We start from the raw sequence: 21,036 nt of genomic DNA, 5'->3' as shown, positions 1-21,036 counted from the left end.
AGTGCCCACGTACGGGTTGAGGAGGGGTCGAGGTGTGGAGAGAGGACGACGTGTGCGCGTACGTATGGGCAATGCAACTGGCATGCAGCAGGGATCAGTCTCGAAGGGTGTAGTAGTGCACAGCGTTGTCGGGCCCCCGGCGCGGCGGCGTCCATCGGCGGCAGCCGGCAGCAGGTCATGGCCGGCCGCTGCGTGTCCCGCCGGGAGGCGAACAGCCGCGGCCGCGACTGGCATGGTCCCGTGGCACTGGCACATTCCCCGTTCGTTCGATTCAATTCCCCACTCGTCAATGGACGTGTACACGTAGAGCGGTAGAGCCGTAGAGGTAGAGAGCCAACGTGATGGAATCGAAGCTCATAAGCACGAAGCTCGGTTTGACCGTTCGAGAAACTCATCAAGGAGAGGAGCTCCGAGGAGTCAAGCTACGGATCGATCAGCATGGGGCTCCCATCAGACAAGAGGCCATGCCGTCTTTGCTACATGCTGCTCCTTTCGGGGCACCGCGTGGCGCCTTGAAGAGCCAGAATACTAGATTCGGTGGTTGCAACGGCAGCTCGTTCATCAACCTCGGGCCCGCACCACAGGCACAACGCCGCATGGCTGTTTTCTTTTTCTTTTTCTTTTTCTTTAAAAAACTATATATATATATATATATATATATATATATATTGTTGCAATGATATCTCTAAATGAGCATGGCATATTTTGTGGACTCAAAAGTTTGTTGCTCATCTTTCGCAATACCATGCCGTTGCCTCATGTCTAGCTAGTAAGCCTACGTATGGGACGTGCTCCTTGGCACGCGCTAGTAGGAAGAGAACTTTTACATACCGTTACTGCCTCAAGATCCGATTCTTTGTTTTTACTAGTGAGTACAACCTAAATGTTTTTTGACCGCAAATAAAAACTAAATGTTTTTGTGTATGCATGTCATGCTTTGTGCCACACAAAAAGAACAAACTGTGGGCGGCTTAGAGATGCATGGGGCAACCCTAATCCCAGCTCAAATTTTTGGTCAGATCCTATACCAAAATATTGCATGACCGTAGCAAAAACGCCTTACATCTGCTAGCTCTAGCTGCAGCCTGCAGGCTCGCTGCAGGTCCAATACAAACTGATGACGCTAGCTCCGACCGCCGGTGATGGGTTTTTTAGGTTTGTTGAAGGAGTACAGTACCATATAATCCGCTCTTTTCAACCCTGATGAAGAATAAAGCAATGTGAAGGGCGGCAGTTTGTTCCTCGCCCAGTCGCCCTGAAAGGCCCCCAGACAAATTTGAGTAAATTCTCCCTATGCCATTGGAAAATTGAGATGATCCCTTATGTGCCATTGAAAATTAGCTTATCCCTTCTATGCCATCATTTATAATTTTTCATCCCCTCTATACCATTGCTGTTAACTTTCCCTACCGGATCCGTTAAAGAGTATTGGGAAAAGACCAAAATACCCCTCCGTTGCCTTGTCCCCCGAGCGCCCTCGGAACCAGATTAAGTGACATCATGTCAAGGCGTGACATTGGGTGCATCTAGACTCTTGAAAATAGATCCAACGCCTACTACTAGTCGGGCCCGCAGTAAGCTAAAAAGTCTCCGTTTCACCCTGTTTCAGAGTAACGGACGGGAGGCCGCAGCGCCGCCTCCGTTCTCCCCGCGCTCGGCTCGACCGCCCGCGTCCAGCCGGCTTGCCACGCTCGCCCCCAATCCAGCGGAGGTCCCAATCCCGCACCACGCGCGAGCGCCAGTCGACGGAGACGCCAGGTCGCCGCCGGGCCCGTCGTCCCGGCACGACTGGGGAGGCTGCGGCCGCCGCAGGAGCTCGCCGGGGACGCCGCCGCAAGCCGAGATGTGGCCTGCTGCGCGTCGGGGAGCGGGCTGGAGAGCCGGTTCCCCGGGAGCGCGTCGAGGCGGAGCAGCCCGGACCGTGGGAGGCGGCCGGCCCGTGCGACGCGGGAGGCAGAGCAGCTCGAACGCGGCGACGTGGCCCGTGCGGCCGGCCAGGAGTGTAGGCGCGATTGTCTTCCTCGAACCGGCGCTCGCGTGGGTGGTCGTCTGCAAGGGCTACCCGCAGCCCGGCGCCGCCGCCGCCGTCAACGTCACCTCGGCCTCCGCCACCAACGCCGCCGCGTGGAACGGCACCGCGATGGCGGGCACAGGCGGCCTCAACGCGTCTCCGGCGGCGGCCACGGTGTTGCGGGTCATCAGCCTGGTGCTCCCCCAACGCGCGGCTCACGGGGCGCTAACGCCGGACCTCGGCCGCGTCGAGCACCTGCAGCACCTCGGCCTCGCCGGGAACGCCCTCAACAGGACCCTCCCGGCCGCGCTGCTCCACGCCACCGAGCTCCGGGTGCTCTCGCCGCCTTGCTGCTCTCCCGGCCGCCCTGGCATCCGGCGGCTGCGCGTCCCCGGCAACCCGTGCCGGTGACGCGTCGGACGAGCAGGGCCGCCAGCCAGCGGTGCGGCGGCCGACGGGAGCGAGGGCCGCGTGCCCCTCTTGTGGGCGCTGAGGGCCCAGACGGGCTGCGCATGGCGGCCGCGCTGGCCACCTGACAGGCAGGGACGGGCCGCGGCGGCTGGGCGGTGCGCGAGGGCGCCGAGGCGAGGGCCGTGGCGGCTGGGCGGTGTGCACGGGCGTAGAGGATGGAAGGGAGTTCGGCAGCGAGAGAGGTCATGGGGGCGGCAGGGGCAGGGGCAGGCGCAGGTCGACAGCGCTGCCAAGCTGGGTGCGGTCAGCGCGGTGCCCCGGCACGGTGCGGCAGGGCGTTCCTTCCCCGTCGCCCCGGGAGAGGGGAAGGAGAGGCCGAGAGGAGGAAGGAGGGGTAAAAAAAGTCTGAACTTGAACCAATTTAACGCTGTTAACGTGTTTTCTGACGGTAATGGCACGGAGGGAATGGAAATTTAAAAACGATGACACTGAAGGGATGTGCTAATTTTTAATGGCACATAAGAGATGGATTACATTTTCCAGTGGCACATAGGGAATTTACTCGACAAATTTTCCAAGAGTACTATGCTCCTGCCCCAAAGTGGCAGTACTGCTTTGTTCTAGGCTACCGGCGGCTCCGAGATTTGGCACAAAAATCCAATGTTTCCCTGTCAGGTTAACATTTTTCTTTCCCAGATCGAGCGAGAATTCAACGGTTTCACACGCATCGGATCGCGCGTGGGCGACCGCATATTCTACGCGTTTAATTCGACGATCGTGTCAGCTGGCCAGCTTTATTTCCTCTGCTGCTAGCCTGCTGCTGGCAATTAATTAATTAATTCTTGTAAGAATTAAACAAAATACGTATGATCTAGAAGGAGCTGGAAGCATCCATCTCATTTGCCAGGATCGATCAAAGCATGCCATGTTACATTGTCCTAACCGGAAAGATATGCATACATTTCGTCTTCATTTATTGAGGTATTTTATCAGAGTTTATTCACATCTAAAAATTTATTGTCTTTTATTTAGAGTTTGTTTGAATCCAAACAGCTAAAACTATATATATAGCTCTAGTCGATCTTGCACACAATGCAACTCCACCTGTTTCCACTATCACTATTCAGCTGTTAGCTACTCCCCCATCTCAAATTATTAGTCGTTTTGATTTTTCTAGATGTATAATTTTTGAACTTGCCTTTAATATTTTCGGACCTTTTAAGGAGACTAGAATACTGTGAACCACACATCAAATATAACAGTAAGAATTAAGAACTAAAAACTGCATTACACAATGTAAACTATAGGAATTACATCATAATACAATGTTAATGAATCACACATCAGACATGCAGTGGCATGGCAGAACCCTTTGCAACTACGGTAAACAGATTCTGAACTAAACTAACATGGCTTAGGTAATTTAAAAAAAACACAACAAACACAACGATGCAGCATGTCACTAGCACTAGGTAGTCTTAGTAGCCGTACCCCCACGTAGCAAACTGCGTTGAGCCTTCTCCGCAGTATCCACCCATTGCAGGTGGTGCAGGCGGTGGTGCCGGAGGGGTAGGGCCCTTCTTCTTGTGACAAGGGCAGTTGCAGTAAGGAATAGTGCATGGTTCATCCTGTGAAGCGGCAGCATTGCTGGTATCATCACCTTCGCCGTCTTTGTTACCCTCGCTCACTTCCTCGTAATGGTTCACATTGCATTCCAGATCAAAGATCTTTATCTGGAGGTACTCGATGAACTCCTGAACTGAATCAATTGGTGCAGGGTCGACCCACCTGATAAAGCCACAGTTTTCTGGAGCATCTGAAGACTGCAAAATAAATTTCATGTAAGGTGTCTCAATGAAGATAAAGAAATAAAACAACCGAGTATTACCCATGCGTGTGGGCATTTGAAGAAACGCCGACCGCCATCCATCCCGTCGGTGCACATCTACACTAAACAGTCCTCACCATGTCTGCATTTTGGCCACGGTTCTCTACGGTTATCGTATTGTCGAAGAGGAGTTTCATTAGTAAATTCACTCTTGTGCTGTGGCGGAAACTCAAACACTGGTTCCGGAAAGGAATCAGGTCCAAGAGGTCCCTCCCATATTATGGGGTCTCCCTTTCTTCCGCCTTTTCCTTTCCCAAAACTGTAGTAATTCTTCCCGCTAGACCCACCTTAAGACATTGGGTATATAATGAGCTTTGGTGTTTGAGTGCTGCTGGGAGTTCACAAACTTCGGAGTAGTTATAGGCGCACAAAGGTCTAATAACCGGAGTGTGGAGTGTAAATGCACCTGAAAAGCCTACATGACAACACAGTGAAGAGGCTAGCTGACCGAACACTGAAAAGGCTAGATTCAATTCTCGAACTGACTACTCGATGCATCTCTGTGCATGCAGAGCATCTAAGTGCATGCAGACTCACAGCACTGCATCGCTGCCGCTCGGTCGATCGTGCCTAGATGCCGCCTTCCCTACTACACGCCACAGACCTTCGCTGTAGAATGACAGTTCCATCGTCATCGCCCGAGAGACTGCTTTGAAGGTGAGATGGTGTGGTTTCCGTGTTGTCACATCTTTTTGAAATGGTGAAAGGGCACTGCTATTGGGCTGTCGTCTTTTGTCACGTTTGTCTGGGCAAACAATGCGATATATGAGAAACCCGTGATCGCCGTGCTGAACAGTGGCAACCTGTGATCTCGTACTCGCAGTTAGATACACTATGGTCCCTATTTTGAGCTATACGAGCGTGTCACGAAGTTTACTCTGTATGCGGTAGTCGTCATCATCGTCGGCGGGATCTCGGCCGCTAACTCCTCCCGCACCTAACTTGTCCTTCATTAAATCACGGAAAAAATTCGCAAGAACTTCCCTTATTTCACGAGCATTATGAAACCCACAAACATAACAAGTTCACATCAATAATATCTATAGAAACAAATGACAAGTAAACTACCACAATCATAAACAACCATAATCCGAACAGTCGAAACAGTCCATAATAACAATAGAGAAATAAGTGCCAACAACTAACCACCCCTACCATTCCGACCTCTCTTACGTTGTGCGTGTACGTGATATGTAGGGTAGCTATGACGGTCCGGTGGCCTCATGTCTCTGGCAGGACGGCGTAACAAAGCCACAGGTGTATGCAAGCTGGGATCATCGTCCTGGGCAGGCATAGCAAACAACCGTGTAAAGTTGTCCAAGGAGGCCACGTCGTTGTCTTCAAACCACCCTATAGATCACAAAAAAAAATTTAAGCAACATTCAATAGGTGAATGCAATTCCGTACAAATTATACTACGTACCCTGTGTTCCAGGTGGTGGGGTGGTGGATAGGAAGAAGCTACTTCATATCCTTTTGGTGGCGGCATAGGGTGATACGAAGACAGCCCCGCTCTGGTGAACTGTTGTGATACTGAGTATAAATAATAACATATGAGACTTCGACCATAAAATATAAGCAAATAAAATTATGCACCACATATTTACCTAAAGTCCCTCGAGCTGGTGGCATAGAGGTAAATTGGGTTCCTTGAAATGGAGCCCCTTGCGAGGCACCTGGTCCTCCATAGGGCTGAGAACCGGGGTACCTGTACCCTGTGTGGAGTCGTATTTAAATACTGCATATAAACATATGGATCGGTAAATATCACACCATACCTTCGTACTGTCGGTGGTATAAGGGAGGCTGCTGCCATGCGGGACCACAAGGAATCGATGTCGACGCTTGCGACGATCCGTAGGATTCCTCGTACTCCGTCCGCGTACCAAAGGCCTGAAGGATGCCTCGGGCTCTATCACATTGAGTGGTCCAGGCCTCGAGTTGTGCCGGCATGCTCATCGTAAACCCGCCATGAATCCTCATTATATTCAGTGAGCAATCTAATTCAATCAACCTACAGGCCTCGAACTGCAACCAAAAAAACTTAGTAAACAAATCTTAAAAGATCGAAAATGCCGTCAACATTTACTCACCGCCCCAGCTAATGCCGCATCCCTGTGTCGTGCATAGCGATCCTGCGAAGTCGCAACATGCGGCTGTGGATGCATGTCAACATACGTCAAATAGCAACGAGTCTTCGGTTCGTACCAGGTCAGGTACGCCCGAAACGAAGGCTCAGTGTGTGGACCGGTATCCTCAGCCAACTGCTCGCCTGCATCATCCCACGCAGCCACCCATGGTTGTAATCTAGTGACCCACATTATCGAGAAAGGATGTCCAGCCCTTGATAAACTGCACGTTAAATAGAAATTAGTTTCACGTTATTAGTACATGGGGACTTATACATTTTTGTTACCTATGATCGTGGCGCTGAACACGATCTAACGCTGAAGACACAGGGAAAGACTGGCGTCGACCGAACTGGCTCATGACTCTATCCGGGCAGTGGGCCTCAACTGCAACGTCGTACACCAAAGCTGCAGTAGTCATCCATAGGCCCTGGTCCTGTGTGCACATCGAAGATATCCCAAGCAGTGCACGTGCGGCTATAGCTGAAGGACAGTATGGCTCCCACACAATGTCTTCTGGGGTCAATCGATCAAATTTGGCAACAAACTCAGGATAAGACCGCCGGGTCTGTACATGTGCCCATGTTTTCTGCAAAAATAAAAATTATGTGTCCATAAGAAAGGTATTGAGGGAACAATGTATGACCATAGTAAGCATAGAATATAAATTTTTATCAGGTCCATACCTGTCGAGAGTACCAGAGAGTCCCCATGGTGGGTCTGTCGTCCTCCGTGTCACCGTATATATCCGGCTTGTACGGTGACTGGTCAATCATGGGACGACCGATAGCAATCCTCTGGTAAGACCAAAGCTGTAGCAGAATTGGGCACCCCGTTAGGACAGCATTCCTATCATTCGGTCATGATGCCTTGCAGAGCCCACGATATGTGCATGCAAGAACCACTGAACCCCAACTATATAATGGTATGGCATCCTCATCTGTATCGGCGATCTCCTGTGCGTAGGGCAGAAGCACCCTATCCACACAGTGGTCGTGTGAGTTGTTGAACATGATGTACCCAAACAACCACAGCAGGTATGCCTCGAGTGATCTAGTCACGCTGTACTCATCAGCATCGGCTACCAACAGATCCGGCTGCAATGAAGTACGAACATTGAAAATAAGAAACACATGAGGTATTTCAAAGCCATAAAATACATCAACACATCATTTTGTACGAAATTGTACTTGAAACTGTAGGAGCCATGACTTGGAAGGGCCTTTCGACTGTGGGTGCTCATTGAAATCTTCAGGATCAATCGTGGTGGCAACACCTGCAAAACGTTCCTCAAGATCCTCCAGCCACATAGAAGGTACCACGCGGGGCCCGACAGCGTCTCCGGTGATAGAAAGACCAAGCAGCATCGCAACGTCCTGTAGGATCGGTGCCATCTCCCCACAAGGGAGGTGGAACGTGTGTGTCTCAGGTCTCCATCTGTCAACGAGAGCTGAAAGTAGAGACCTGTCTAGCTTCACCAAAGCACTCTCAGCAAGACGAGCCACAGTGAGAAGACCTGCCTCGCTCAGCCTGCATCATACAGTGCACAAATGTTAATACATTATATAACGAAATGTATAACGGATAAAAATAGAAAATAGACGACATATCACCTGGGCACTCATCGTGGGTCTACAGGAACCAACTCTGCAGGTGGACGTGGACGCAGCACGTTTAGTTCTTGGTGCTGAACCTTCGCAAGGAAGGACCGGTGACCCGAGTCTATTGTTGGGGTCCAGCAACGTTGGAGTAACCCCGGCCATACCTACCACGTAAGATCAAAATAATACAATACAATCCCACACATCTAAATATTTCTAATAGTTCCTTATATTTCCTAAATAATTTCTAAGATTTTCTAACAATTTATAATAATTTCTAATATTTTATAACATTTTATAATTTTTCTAATATTATCTTGCAATTTTTAAGACTTTCTAATACTTCTTTAACAATTTTCTAGTACTTTCTAATATTTAATCTAGCAATAATCACTACTAACATTAATTAATTCGATTGCTAATGTACTATATCAACGCTAATCACTACAAGTAACTACACCTAAATGTACCACTAATCAGTCCTAATAATAATTAAACTGATTGGTAATCTACTGTTTCAACAAAATAGTTTCTATAATTTTCTACAATTTTCTAACATTTTCTACAATTTTCTAATATTATCTTGCAATTTTTTTGATTTTCTAATACTTCTCTAACAATTTTCTAGTATTTTCTAATACTAAATCTAATACTAAATGTACTATATCAATGCTAATCACTATAAGTAACTGCACCTAAATGTACCACTAATCACTCCTAACAATAATTGAACTGATTGCTAATCTACTGTTTCAAAAAAAATAATTACAACATAATCTATTTATAAAATGTAGAAAATTTTAATTACCTACAGTCTCCGGCTTGAAAATCCAGCAGGGCTTCGCCGCTTTGCCTCTCCCTCCCTCCATCTCTTTTCTTTTTTTTTTGTATTTTTAGTGAGGCAAATGAGGTGGTGAGGGGCAGCCAACACCTTATATAGGGTTGGGGGGCCGGCCGCCCCTCTGCCGGGCGGCTTGGAGGGCTGGCCGCCCCGCTGCTGGGCGGCCAGTCCTCCAGGGACCTCGGCATAATTTTTTGTCGATTTTTTATGCAGATAAGCCCCTGCTGCCGGGAGGCCAGGTCCCGGCCGCCCGGCAGCGGGGCGGTCAGGGTATATCCATGTAAAATTCCAAATTGAAAATATATTTTTGTAAAAAACGAAAATAAAAAATATGAAAATAAAAAAACCGCAAGTGCGGGGGCTAGTAGAGTGGAAGGAACTCAGCCTGCTCCTGGTTCCTGACTCATGAATCAATAACTTTCCGGCCCAAATCTAGTGTTCTCCAGCAAGAAGCCCACAGTGATAGGTGTATAAGCAAATCCATGACTAGGAGCAGTTCTTCTTGCATAAGCACTTGCGCGCGCGTGGCGTCCTCCATCTCCACTCGCCGCCGGGGAAGTTCTCGATCCGTCAGAGCAAATGTAAGGAAAATGGCCCCAACCATTGTTTTGTGATTTTGGTGACTGAGTAACAACGTAATCAATGGGACTAATAAATTTGTCAAGTGAATAATTATAGATCCTAGGAATAATGCAAAAAGGCCAAGCAAAACTAAACACGAAGAAAGAACTCAAAGAAAAAAATGAAATGGACGAGTTTTGTTAAAGTCAGTGGCACCGGATGATCCGATGTAGGGGCACCGGTGTATCTGGTTGGCACCGGATAAACCGACGCAGAGGCGTCGGTGCAATTTGCAGCACAAGTGGGAGAAGGCCACGTGGCACCGGATGATCCGACGCTACCAAGATTAGAGCGTCGGAGCAATCACCGTAGGACGTACCAGAGACGATGTCAAGCGAGCTGAAGCCAAGGCTTCAGCACCGGATAATCCGAAGGACACCAGAGCATAGCGTCGGAGCAATGACTGGATGATCGGGTGACCCACTGTCGATCTATCCGACGCTACGCAGAAAAGTTGGGTAATGGCTCCCAATGGCTCTCTCTATTTGGTGGCCTATATATATGTGATCCCCCGACCATTTGAATATTGCTGGAGTTACTACAAGTCTTATACACACCCAGGAAACCCTCCAAGCCCACCCAAGTGCATATTGATCAAATCCTTCGGTTTAGCACTAGCTTTGAGAGTGTAAGTGCTAGATTAGCTCTTGATTGAGTGAGCAAGCAAGGTGTTGTGCCTTGTGGCTGGTTCTTGAGTGAACCAACAAGAAGATCTCGGTGCGCCGGCCCCTTGGAGCATTGGTGGCTCGTCGGCACGTTATCGACCCTCCGACTTGGTGTGGAGCGGCGACGACATCCTTGTACGGGGGACGTGGAGACCCCCTTCCTTCTTGGACAAGCTACTTAGTGGAAAATGGGGTCAAGGTGACCGTGGTTGAGTCCACGGAAGAGACTTGATTGCCGGGAAGCGATACTCTTAGTGAGTACTTCAACAACGTGGATGTAGGGATGCCTTTGTGGCTAACCGAACCACCGGATAAACTCCCGCGTCGAGAGTTTGTTTCCTCCTATCCCACTTTTTACGTTTCCGCATTTCATACTAACAATTCTTGTATGCCTTTACTTTCATAGAGTAGTTTCTTGATAGGAAAGACTATAGGTTGCTAAATTCTTTTAGGATAGGTGTTTCACACTAGAACAATCTTAGTTGCACATATATATAGCATGTTTTAGTTTAATATTGTGCAATTAAGTTGAAGCCATAGGTCTAGTTTTTAACTTGCCTAATTCACCCCCTCCCCCTCCCCCTCCCCCTCTTAGGCTAGAGCACCCGGTCCACCCGGTCCGGTCTTTCAGCCACGATATCTATATAACCTATATACGACGCACACTAACTATTCCTCTCTTCAGGCAAGGTGTTGATCTCATTCCCCACTAGGTATCTCACTAGCAATCCTTTATGTATTCTATTCATGTTTCCATATTAATTACAAAAATATACATATCATCTCTACTATGTAAGTGCAATATTTTTAATCTTTAATTTATTAATATAAATCACACACATACACTATTTTTTACCACATATTCTTCTATAATATGGTGAAATATTTTATTGTGGTTTCTTCTATTAGCGTATCGATTTTTACTAGATCCAATAAAAAAATGTATGTATCATCTCTACTATACAATACTTTTAATCTTTAATCTATTAACGTAAAGTCATATACATACGCTATTTTTCTATCACCTATTCTTCTATAATATGATCAAATATTATATTAGTGTTGCTCATTAGCTTATCAATTTTTACCGGATCTGATATGCAAGGTGCAAGGTGTCCAAATCATTCCCCACTAATTGTCCCACTACCAATCCTTTCATGCAATCTATTCATATTCCCATATTAATTACAAAAAATATCCATGTCATCTCTACTATGTACGTGCAATACTTTTAATATTTAATCTATTAATATAAATCATGTATATACCTATTTTTTCATTACCTATTCTTCTATAATCTGATGAAATATATTATTGGTGTTTCTTCTATTAGCGTATAGGTTTTTATCAGATCCGATAAACAAAAAATGTCCATGTCAACTCTACTATGAGCAATACTTTTAATCTTTAATCTATTAACATATTTTTTATCATCACCTATTCTTCAATAATGAAATCAAATATTCTATTGGTGTTTCTTCTATTAGCTTATTAATTTTTACCAGATTCGATAAAAAAATAATATGCAAGTAAAATTCATATCATATATTTCTCTCAACATGCAAGCTATATATCCACATCATATAGGAACCTATTATATCATATGCCACATCACTATCTACTAGGACCATCTATTTATGTTTTCCACCGATTATTTGTAAATGTTGTCATGCAATCTCTACTTTTAATTTTCAACTTAAAATTTTATTTAAAAAATTCCGCAGCAACGCTCGGGATATTACCTAGTTTTTGTTATTAAGGAAGCCAGGCCAACACATATCGTAACAACTGATGGTTAACAAAGAATAATTCAATATATATACATCCTACAAAATATTTGCTACTCAAAAACCATATCTCATATATATCCGCACTAAAGAATTAGAAATGGAGACACACGAAACTAGCAAGAGAAGGAGAGATATGCATGAATACAAATTGTAGTTTAGTATAAGTGTGTCGGTACCCTGCAACTGGGGTACCCACTCCTACTGTGCTAAGACTCGCGTAGTTATCCGTAACTACGCCCTAAGGAGCTGAGTAGCCGGACCCCTGGGGTCCGACTCCATCTCACCAGACCAACGGTCCCGGACCCGCTTCCCGCTCAGGGACGGGTCCGGTGTCACCACGTGTCCTAGAGGTGGAAATGCTCAGTACCTGTGGCAGCGGACCCGGACCCCCGCAGGTGGGTCCGGGACCTCCACGTGCCATCCGGACTCCCGCAGGTGGGTCCGGGACCTCCACGTGCCTATCCGGACCCCCGTGAGCTCTCGGCTCAGCTAGCTGATCGGGAGGGGTCCGGAGCCGCCGCGTGTCACGCAGACGCGGGCGTGGGCGCAAGCCTTCCGCTGGAAGCTCCCTCACCCACCCGCATTAAGTGCGAGTGGTCGAGGCAGGCTCTGCTGCCTCTGGGCACGGGGCAGCTTTTGTCAGTCCACACTGTGGATTGCCTGTTACCGAGGCGGCTCGTCAGTTACCAAGACAAGCATTAAAGACTCTGTGCCGTGCGCATGGGCGACGAGTCATGATGACCAGCTACTGACTGGAGCAATAGTGCACGCTGCTACAGTGGACTGAGTCAGTAGTTCGGCGCTTCATCATGACCTCGACGCGCGGCTGCAGAGGCTAGACTCTACTCCGACAGGACAGCTCAAGACCATCCCTGGTCAGAAGCTACGCACAGAAGCCGACGACAAGATCTCCGGATCTGAGGCATTGAAGGCCAAAGTGTAGTTTATAATACATCGCCGGGTCCACATGTCGGGGCCCCGCTCAGTGTACGTGCTCCCCTTGGACATATAAAAGGGAGAGTACGCCCTCCTTCTAGCAAAAAAAGAAAAGGCTCGACAGACACACACAAGCTCTCGCGAGCTCTCTCGAGGCAAGGCAATATAACACACAGTGGACGTAGGGTATTACGCTCCGGCGGCCCGAACCACTCTTATCCCGCTGTGTTCATCGTGTTCTTGAACGAGATCGAACTAGGACTAGCTAACCCCTGAGTACACACCCTCTGGGCTTAGGCGGGTGCCTTCAGCCACCCGGCTGTGGTTTGCCGCACCACGACAAAGTGCATAACCTCCTCCGCTTATCTTGAGCATCTGTCTAAACTAGGGGCAGTAATTCGATAAATAGAAAGGGTGGAGATATAATCATGAAAATGCACATGCACATGTGTACGATAAATTGATAAATTTATCGGGGAAATCTGAATTATAGTATCTTGGATAAAAGAATTATAAGAGGTGAAGTAATAAATGTAACCCTGCTTTTGGCGCGGACCACCTTAAACAAACAAAATTGTCGAAGATCCTAACGAGCTAGCTAGCTAACAAGGCTTCTTGCAAAAGCACTTGCGCATGGCATTATGCAGCTTGCACTCGCCGCCATGGAAGCCCTCCTTCTGGCACACCTCGGCGCAGGTGTCGCTACTCAAACAGAAGCCTTTGAAGTGGTGGCTCTGCGACAGGCAGTGGTTCTTCTCCTCCTCCTCCTTCTTCTCCTCCTCCTTATCCTTCGTTAGGGACTTTGCGGTCTTCTTGGCAAACTTTGATTTCTTCTTGGCATCGATCGTCCCTATCTCTGCACGGTATGGAAACATCAAGAAATTATGCATACAAAACTCTAAAAGAAAAAAAATGGTAACCCTTGCCATGATTTTCAAATCTTTTCTACTTAGTATATACAGGCATCGATCACATTTTATCTATCCCATTGTGATGTACAGATCGGTTAACTTAATATACCCAGTACCGGTACTATTAGATGGCTAATGACAAATTAACGCTTGACAACATATGGTAATCACCTGCTGCGACGAGGAGGAGCAGGAAGAAGAGGACCATGCCACGAGACAGCGCCATATCTCTCGTTAACCAGGAACGACTGAACCACCCTTGATGGACGATGTAAGGTCTGGAGGAATGCCTATGGATACACCGGAACTGAACATGTTTAGTGTGTGTGTGTGTCTCTCTCTCTCTCTCTCTCTCTCTCTCTCTCTCTCTATATATATATATATATATATATATATATATATATATATATATATATATATATATATATATATATATATATATGATATAGGGCTGCCTTCAACCTTGGATTAGTCAATTAATGCCTAATTTGGAACTAGCAAACATGACCTAACACTATAATTAGCAACTGCTAAGCTGGGCGTAGTTTCTCGAATTGGAAGAGGCTTGTAGCGTTCATGCCGGAACTGCCTGTTTTGTCTGCCTCAGAAAGTGGAAAAACAATTTCCATGCAGGAAGGCTGCAAACGGCTCCCCGTGCAGCCCCGCCCCTAATGTGCGCCGCATGTCAAGTCATGGTGCCCATTCCTTCTGCCATTAGCACATGACATGGCCGGAGAGTTGTAGCTCCCATATGCCCTTGTTTAGAAAGCAGCATATCAAGCTGCAATGGAGCAGCTGAAGTTGGACCTGATGCAAATACGTCCAGGTTCCTTTTACAGATAAAAATAAATGAAATATATGATGCTGCTCTATTCCACTGCATAGTGTGTACTGATCACATTGTAGATGTAGACTGTTTTAAAGGATCAATGTGCAATGTAACTACTACTAGCTAGTACTTCTGTAAAATAAAATGAAAACTGCTGTTACTTGCTACCCTGCTTGTTCCAGTGGGACTGCAAACTAGTTAAATTCTGTAGCAGCAACAAGAAATCTAGGTTTCACCTGCTTGGGTGCTTTTATTGGAAGCCGTTTGCAAATTACTGTTTGAAGTCACCATATAGCATTAGGGGGTGTTTAGTTGGTGAAAAAGTTTGGGTTTGGGTATTGTAACACGCTTCGTTGTTACTTGACAATTAATGTTCAATCATGAATTAATTAACGTCGTTAGATTCATCTCGTATGAATCAGTTAGACTATATAATTAGTTATTTTTTCAAGTACATTTAATGCTCCATGCATGTGTTTGAAAACTCGATGTGATGAGTACTGTGCAAAAAAGTTTGGAACTAAACGCTGCCTTAGTAGCTACTTCTATTTGTCAGTGTCATTCTCAGTTGCTGGTTGCAACATATAATAGCTAATGAAACACATGCATTTGTTCCAAATTTTTTTGCACTTGAAAAATAACTAATTACATAATACTCATCACATCGAGTTTTCCAACATTAGACGAGTCCGCCCGTCTCGTCTCCCAGCGGCCAATGGATGCGCCGCAACAAGGTCCAGAGACGAGGCCGCCAGCCCGCCACAGCGGCTTTGGTCCCCGCCGAGCAGCCACGCGGACATGGGGGTCGTGTTGCTGCCCTGACGATGCCCGCCTCGCGCCACGACGGCCCGATGTCGATAGCCTGACAAGTCCGGGTTCCGGTCGAGCGGCGACCATGTGAGAGTTCCCGACGCCGTGGACTCCACAACCATGGATGGCATGCTATCCTGGGTCATCCGCCCGCCACAACCGTGGCCTGCCCCTGTCCCGTGTGGCGGCGGCGCAGGCACGGGTTAAATGGTTAATACTTCGCCGCGCCGCGTTCACCCCGGCCGGCGGATTGTGTTCTGGCCTGCATGGAGCGCGACGGCGCCATCAGAGGCACATGCACGTATGGTGGTCGGCCTTGGCGAGTTGGTGTTCCCGCTCAGCCAGCGCCCAGCGGCAACCCTCCCTGACAGATGATTGATAGACTAATTTTTTTTCGAACAATGATAGACTAAATTTGCACGACGAGATTCAGAAATCCTCGTTTCTCTGGACATGGAGTTCGATCAGGGAGGGGCTCGTTTCTCGTCGAAGTTTTTACCGTGCCAGCTGCCAATCCATCTTGTCTTGGTCACGAATCCTCGTTTAAGCCAAGTCTCGGTTCAATCGATAAAGTTGTTTGCTGGTAGTAGCGTGCTGTGTCAGAGACAGCCAAGATTGGGTGCATGCATGGAATAGTCCGTCCTGTTTTCACCTTCATAGACAGACAACTAACTTCCCTCGAGTTCATCATCTGCTTACGGTCCAGCCTTGTCCTTTTCTCGCTTCTGAAGTGATGTCAATAAGAGGAGGAACTGGGATGATGGTTCAGTAGGAAGTGTTAGTTCTTTGGGTTTTCAACTGATTACTGTTTTGTCCTCGCAAAAAAAAAAAAACTGGTTACTGTTTTGCTTCTCCTCTCTTTTCTTAAGTCACGCTTGAATTTTTTACATGTCTTATAAATCTCTCATCTCCGTTCTAAACCAAGATACAGTTCTGATTTCCACGTTTTCCTTCTAATAACACATGCCTCATTGGCTAATTTGAACGTGCTGATCATGCAGAGATAGCAGAAGTTTCATGCTAGAAAAAGGCACAATTTCTGATTGATGACATCCGGTTGGGAGCAGAAAGGAAAAAGAAAATACATTGACACATGCTGATCTCCGTGTACAACACTCTGATAAGTTCTATAACAGTGGATCTATATTCGGTATTCAGGTACCATTGGGAAGAGTTCAAAAACCACCTAACTAAGCCTTTTCAGTTCTAGAAGATCAGATTCACTGGTAATGTTTCTTGCTGGCTGCTAAGCCATTCTAGCTGTGCCCACCCACTGCTTCAAACAGGCTGTCATTTAAGGACCAACCACTTTTCTCATGGTTTCTTCTCTTGGCGATCAGCTAATAGTCCTCTCGTCAATTCTATCGGTTGGTTTCTCCAAGAACTTGCTTCTGTCTCCTTTGTGTCACTCCGGCTAGACACTGGATACTGATGGACTGATTATCTGAACAAACTGTTTCTGTAAGATAATTACAGATGAGTTACAAACATGACACTGTTGTGAAAAAAACATCTTGCATGTTCTGACATTGAAGTCTCTTATCTGAAATACATATGTGACGTTCTCATACAAGTATGTTATCTCAAATTCATATTAGCTGAAACAAAGTGTTAAACTTCTCATTCATCAACAATTTGATCGCACATCCATATGTATTTCAGATTAAAAAAATACATTGTACATAGATCCTGTGAAACATCTATAAATAGCTCATTGGAAACAGAACCATACCTGATATCTTGTCAATACAAAATCTCTCTATGTCAACAGCTTGATCACTGTTTCAAAAAAACATTTTTTAAAAAAAAACAATTGATCACTACGCTATTGCTCGGTACATCCTGCATCCTTTATCTGACAAACATCTCTCCAGCAAGCACAGACAATTCATAGATGATGCACCAATCCTGTTACAAACCAGAAAGTGACAATCAAATAATCTATGAGCAATTTACAAGCTGGTACTGTCAATCCACAATTCGATCCTGCCAATCCATCCACAAGTTTGCCGCAGAGCGTGCGTCTGGAAATTGCCATTATCCATTTTCAATTGCATGTTACTCCTTCCATTCCAAATTGTAAGTCATTCCAACATTTTTGGAGAGTCGAAACATTTCAAGTTTGATCAAGTTTATACAATAAATTACTAATATATTTATGATACCAAATAAGTATCATTAGATTCTTTATTAAATATACTTTCATAGTATATCTATTCGGTGCAATAAATCTTTGAAATTTTTTCTATAATTTCAGTCAAATATAAAAATAGTTTTATCTCCAAAAAATTTGGAATGATTTACCGTTCGAAACAGACAGAGTAGTTGACATGCCAGCATGGGAAAAGATGACTACGCTGTGCCATTTCAGCGAGCCACGTCCACTACTACAGAACATCAATGTTGTCCCGGTTGGGAAACCCCTTTTGTCCCGGTTTCCCAACCGGGAACGCCAGGACAAAAGGGGCTGCCAGCGCCACGTGCCTGGCACACCCTTTTGTTTTAGTTGGTGTTGCCAACCGGGACAAAAGGTCCATTTTTTTTCCAGTTTCTCTTTTCTCAATTCTTTTTCTATTTCAATTATACTTTTGCATTTCAATTAAACTTATGTATTGGAATTCAGTGTATAAGATCTCCACTAATATATACATATATATAGTTACTTATATAATATTTGTCCTAGATAGTTTCCATATATAAACATATATATACACACATATATATTATTGGACGGCTTAAATATATAATACATACATACTCATAAATCGAAATATAATACATACACACACATATATATTTACATAGGTATATTCATTCTTAATTATATATATACGCGTATATTATCATATTTGTTGCGATTGTCAATGTGAGATTGTCCATCATAGTAGAATTCACTTTTTGGATCGAGGACTTGCTTAACAATAAATCCGGACAATTGTTCTTGAATCGCCATAATCTTTTCCTCCGGTATGAGTTTATCGCGCATCTCCTCGACCTATGGAAAAGGGGGATAATTAATTTCGACTAATTAAAATACGAGTATAAACATTAACAAGCTTTTTACTTACTTCCTCCTCCCAATCTGCCAAGGCCCTTGGAGGACCAACCAGACCGTGGATGTCCTCGCATACATAGTATGCACATAAATTAGTGTTTTATTTCTGCCTCATACACTTTAAGAGAGAAGAAATTATCAAGTATTTATATGAATATATAACAAAACTAATGAAACGTGCAACGAATCATCCAAGTGCGTACCGCAAAATCTGTCTTGATCTTCAATTCCTTGTCCAATTTGCCTGGATGATTTTTAGCGACTTGTTTCCAAACCCTGTGCATGATTAGAACAATTATAGTCAAGTAACAAAGTGATTCAAAGTATCGGTCATCGACGAAGTAGTGGTAGAATTACTTTTTCATCATGTTAAGAAAGATCACTGTATTGTTCTGGAGGTCTCCTTAATGAGTCCATAACCACCATCATGCTAATGTCGACAAGTATGAGCATTAGGACCCAGTGTTCACTCCAAGATTATACAGAATAGTTAAGGTTTAAACAATTCGATGATACAGAATAGAAAGAGTTAGACGGAAGGAATCACTCACGCAAAGTTGTAAGGAAACAATATCATTTGCTTGTTGTGATGAACGCTTATGTACTTGAACAAGTTTTGGAATATCTCATCGGAATTGTCACGTAGAAGCCTCCAATTATAAGTAATTGGGTCGACGAAGCTGACGTGAGAGTATCCCTTTCTCCTGCAAGTTTGTATCTCCATTCTACATGATACCGAATAAATCAAGGGATCAATATGTTGAGATCATGCAAAATAATACGTAAGGAGAGTAAAATACTTACAGAACCCACAAGCCGACCATAGAGATGTCGAGGTCCTCCTGATGGAATAGTTGGTAAACTTCTTCCTAGTTTATCCATATAATGGCCTCCCCCATAAGAAATCGTCATCTTTAATCTTTGCGCCCTGCATGAAGATGCAATCGGCCATCGCACGCATGTAGTGCTGGTGCAGCTTATACATTTGCGTTGGAAGCATGGACACTACTTCGGGGGGTACAAGAGATTTACCCAGCTCATACGTCCATTTGATGACCACTTCGGCCTTTGAAATATCTTCTCCCCCTGCAATCTGAGCCGCCGTCAGGTTTGCTTCTTTCAAAAATGTAACAAAGTCCTGTTGTTGCGTCGTCTGTCCCACTACGAGAGGCTCTATTGATTGTTTCTTTTGGGCTCTGAGCTGTGGAACGTCGGACGACGACGACTTTAATTGTCTCTTCTTTTTCTTAGTAGTTTTGATAATTGTGCGGTCATAGTCAGAAGGGGGATCTCTCGGAATGAATTTTCTCTTATTTACTTCGCACATTCCCTTAAAAAATTTTAAATCTCCCGGATTTATCACTTTCTCGGGCTCCGGCTTCGGCTTCGGCTTCGGCTTCGGCTTGAAGTGTTCTTTAACTCTTTCTTGAGTTATCCGATCGCATTCTTCAAGACTCATGTCCCAGGGTTTAATAGGAGCCTCCTTGGTTTTTTTCTTCTTTTCCTTCTTCTTTGGAGGCTCCTTAGCCGGTGCAGCTGCCTTCTTTGCCGGCGACTGTTTATGTTTCTTTGCCGGCGGCGGAGGGGTGACCAAGGAGGTGACGGTGACACTTGAGTGTTCATCGGCGCATGAGATGATGGTGATGGAGAATGTGCCGGTGAACCTTGCCAAGACAGTGCTGCCCTTGGGGAGTTTTGCGGAGATGCCGACCTTGGATGGGCATGCTGAGATGCCGGTCTTGGTGTTCGATCATCTGACTTTAGGATGATGTAGCGCTTATCCCATAGGATGTAGCCATGAATGGCTTCTACTAGTGTCCTCTCCCCATCGCCTCTAGGAATATCAAGCTCGAGCGTCTCATAACCCTGGCACACCTGCTCCACGCCAGGTCTTGTGTATCCTGCCGAAATTTGCTGCCCGTGGTACACGTCGCCTGGTTGGGTTGGCATGGCGGTACCGTATGCAACAGTAAACATTAAGTTCTTAATGGCAGTCTGTAGGTCACAAGGTGTCCGCTGGGTGATCTCATCCACTGGAAATAGCTACGGGGCCGTCACTTCAACTGCGGCCTGGATCCCCGTTGTCTCGACAGCGACGTATGTGGAAGCGCAGCTGCTTTTCCGCTGAGACAGATGATCGGCTGCGACATTAGGTTCTGGAGGCACTGGTTGCGCTTGCTCTTGCTGGCTCATTGCTATGGCCACTTGGCGTTGAACCTCTTCCTCCAGTCTTTGATCGTGTGACATGAGCCGTTCCTCTAGCCTTCGCAAGTGCTCCCGCTCATCATTCTTTCTTCTTTGCCGACTTCTATATGATTCAATGTAATCTCTGAACCCATACTTCCACGGAACCCAAGGGCGTAAGTCAACTCGTCCCTCTCTCTATCCGGCTGGAATGTTCCCTCGGCCGCTGCTTGTATGGCCACCTGTAGTCTCTGGGCTGCTAGCTGGATTTTTGGCCCATAGATGCAGGCCCCAGTCAATGGGTCCAAGCTTCCCCCGTGACCATAAAACCAGGTCGTTGACCTTTCAGGCCAG

At 46.0% G+C, this 21,036-nt stretch overlaps 1 protein-coding gene across 1 annotated transcript; it reads right to left on the bottom strand.

Moving 5' to 3' along the window:
- Positions 1-13,495: 13,495 nt before the first annotated feature.
- LOC120653642 (defensin-like protein CAL1) lies at positions 13,496-14,030 on the bottom strand. Its single transcript, XM_039931341.1, has 2 exons — positions 13,976-14,030; positions 13,496-13,749 (listed from the first exon to the last, which is right to left on the bottom strand). Exons 1-2 carry the CDS (start codon positions 14,028-14,030, stop codon positions 13,496-13,498), a joined length of 309 nt encoding a protein of 102 aa, XP_039787275.1.
- Positions 14,031-21,036: the final 7,006 nt, after the last annotated feature.

Source organism: Panicum virgatum, chromosome 1N, assembly GCF_016808335.1.
Source record: "Panicum virgatum strain AP13 chromosome 1N, P.virgatum_v5, whole genome shotgun sequence".
Taxonomy (NCBI): Eukaryota; Viridiplantae; Streptophyta; class Magnoliopsida; order Poales; family Poaceae; genus Panicum; species Panicum virgatum.
This window is presented reverse-complemented; position numbering and strand designations above follow the sequence as displayed.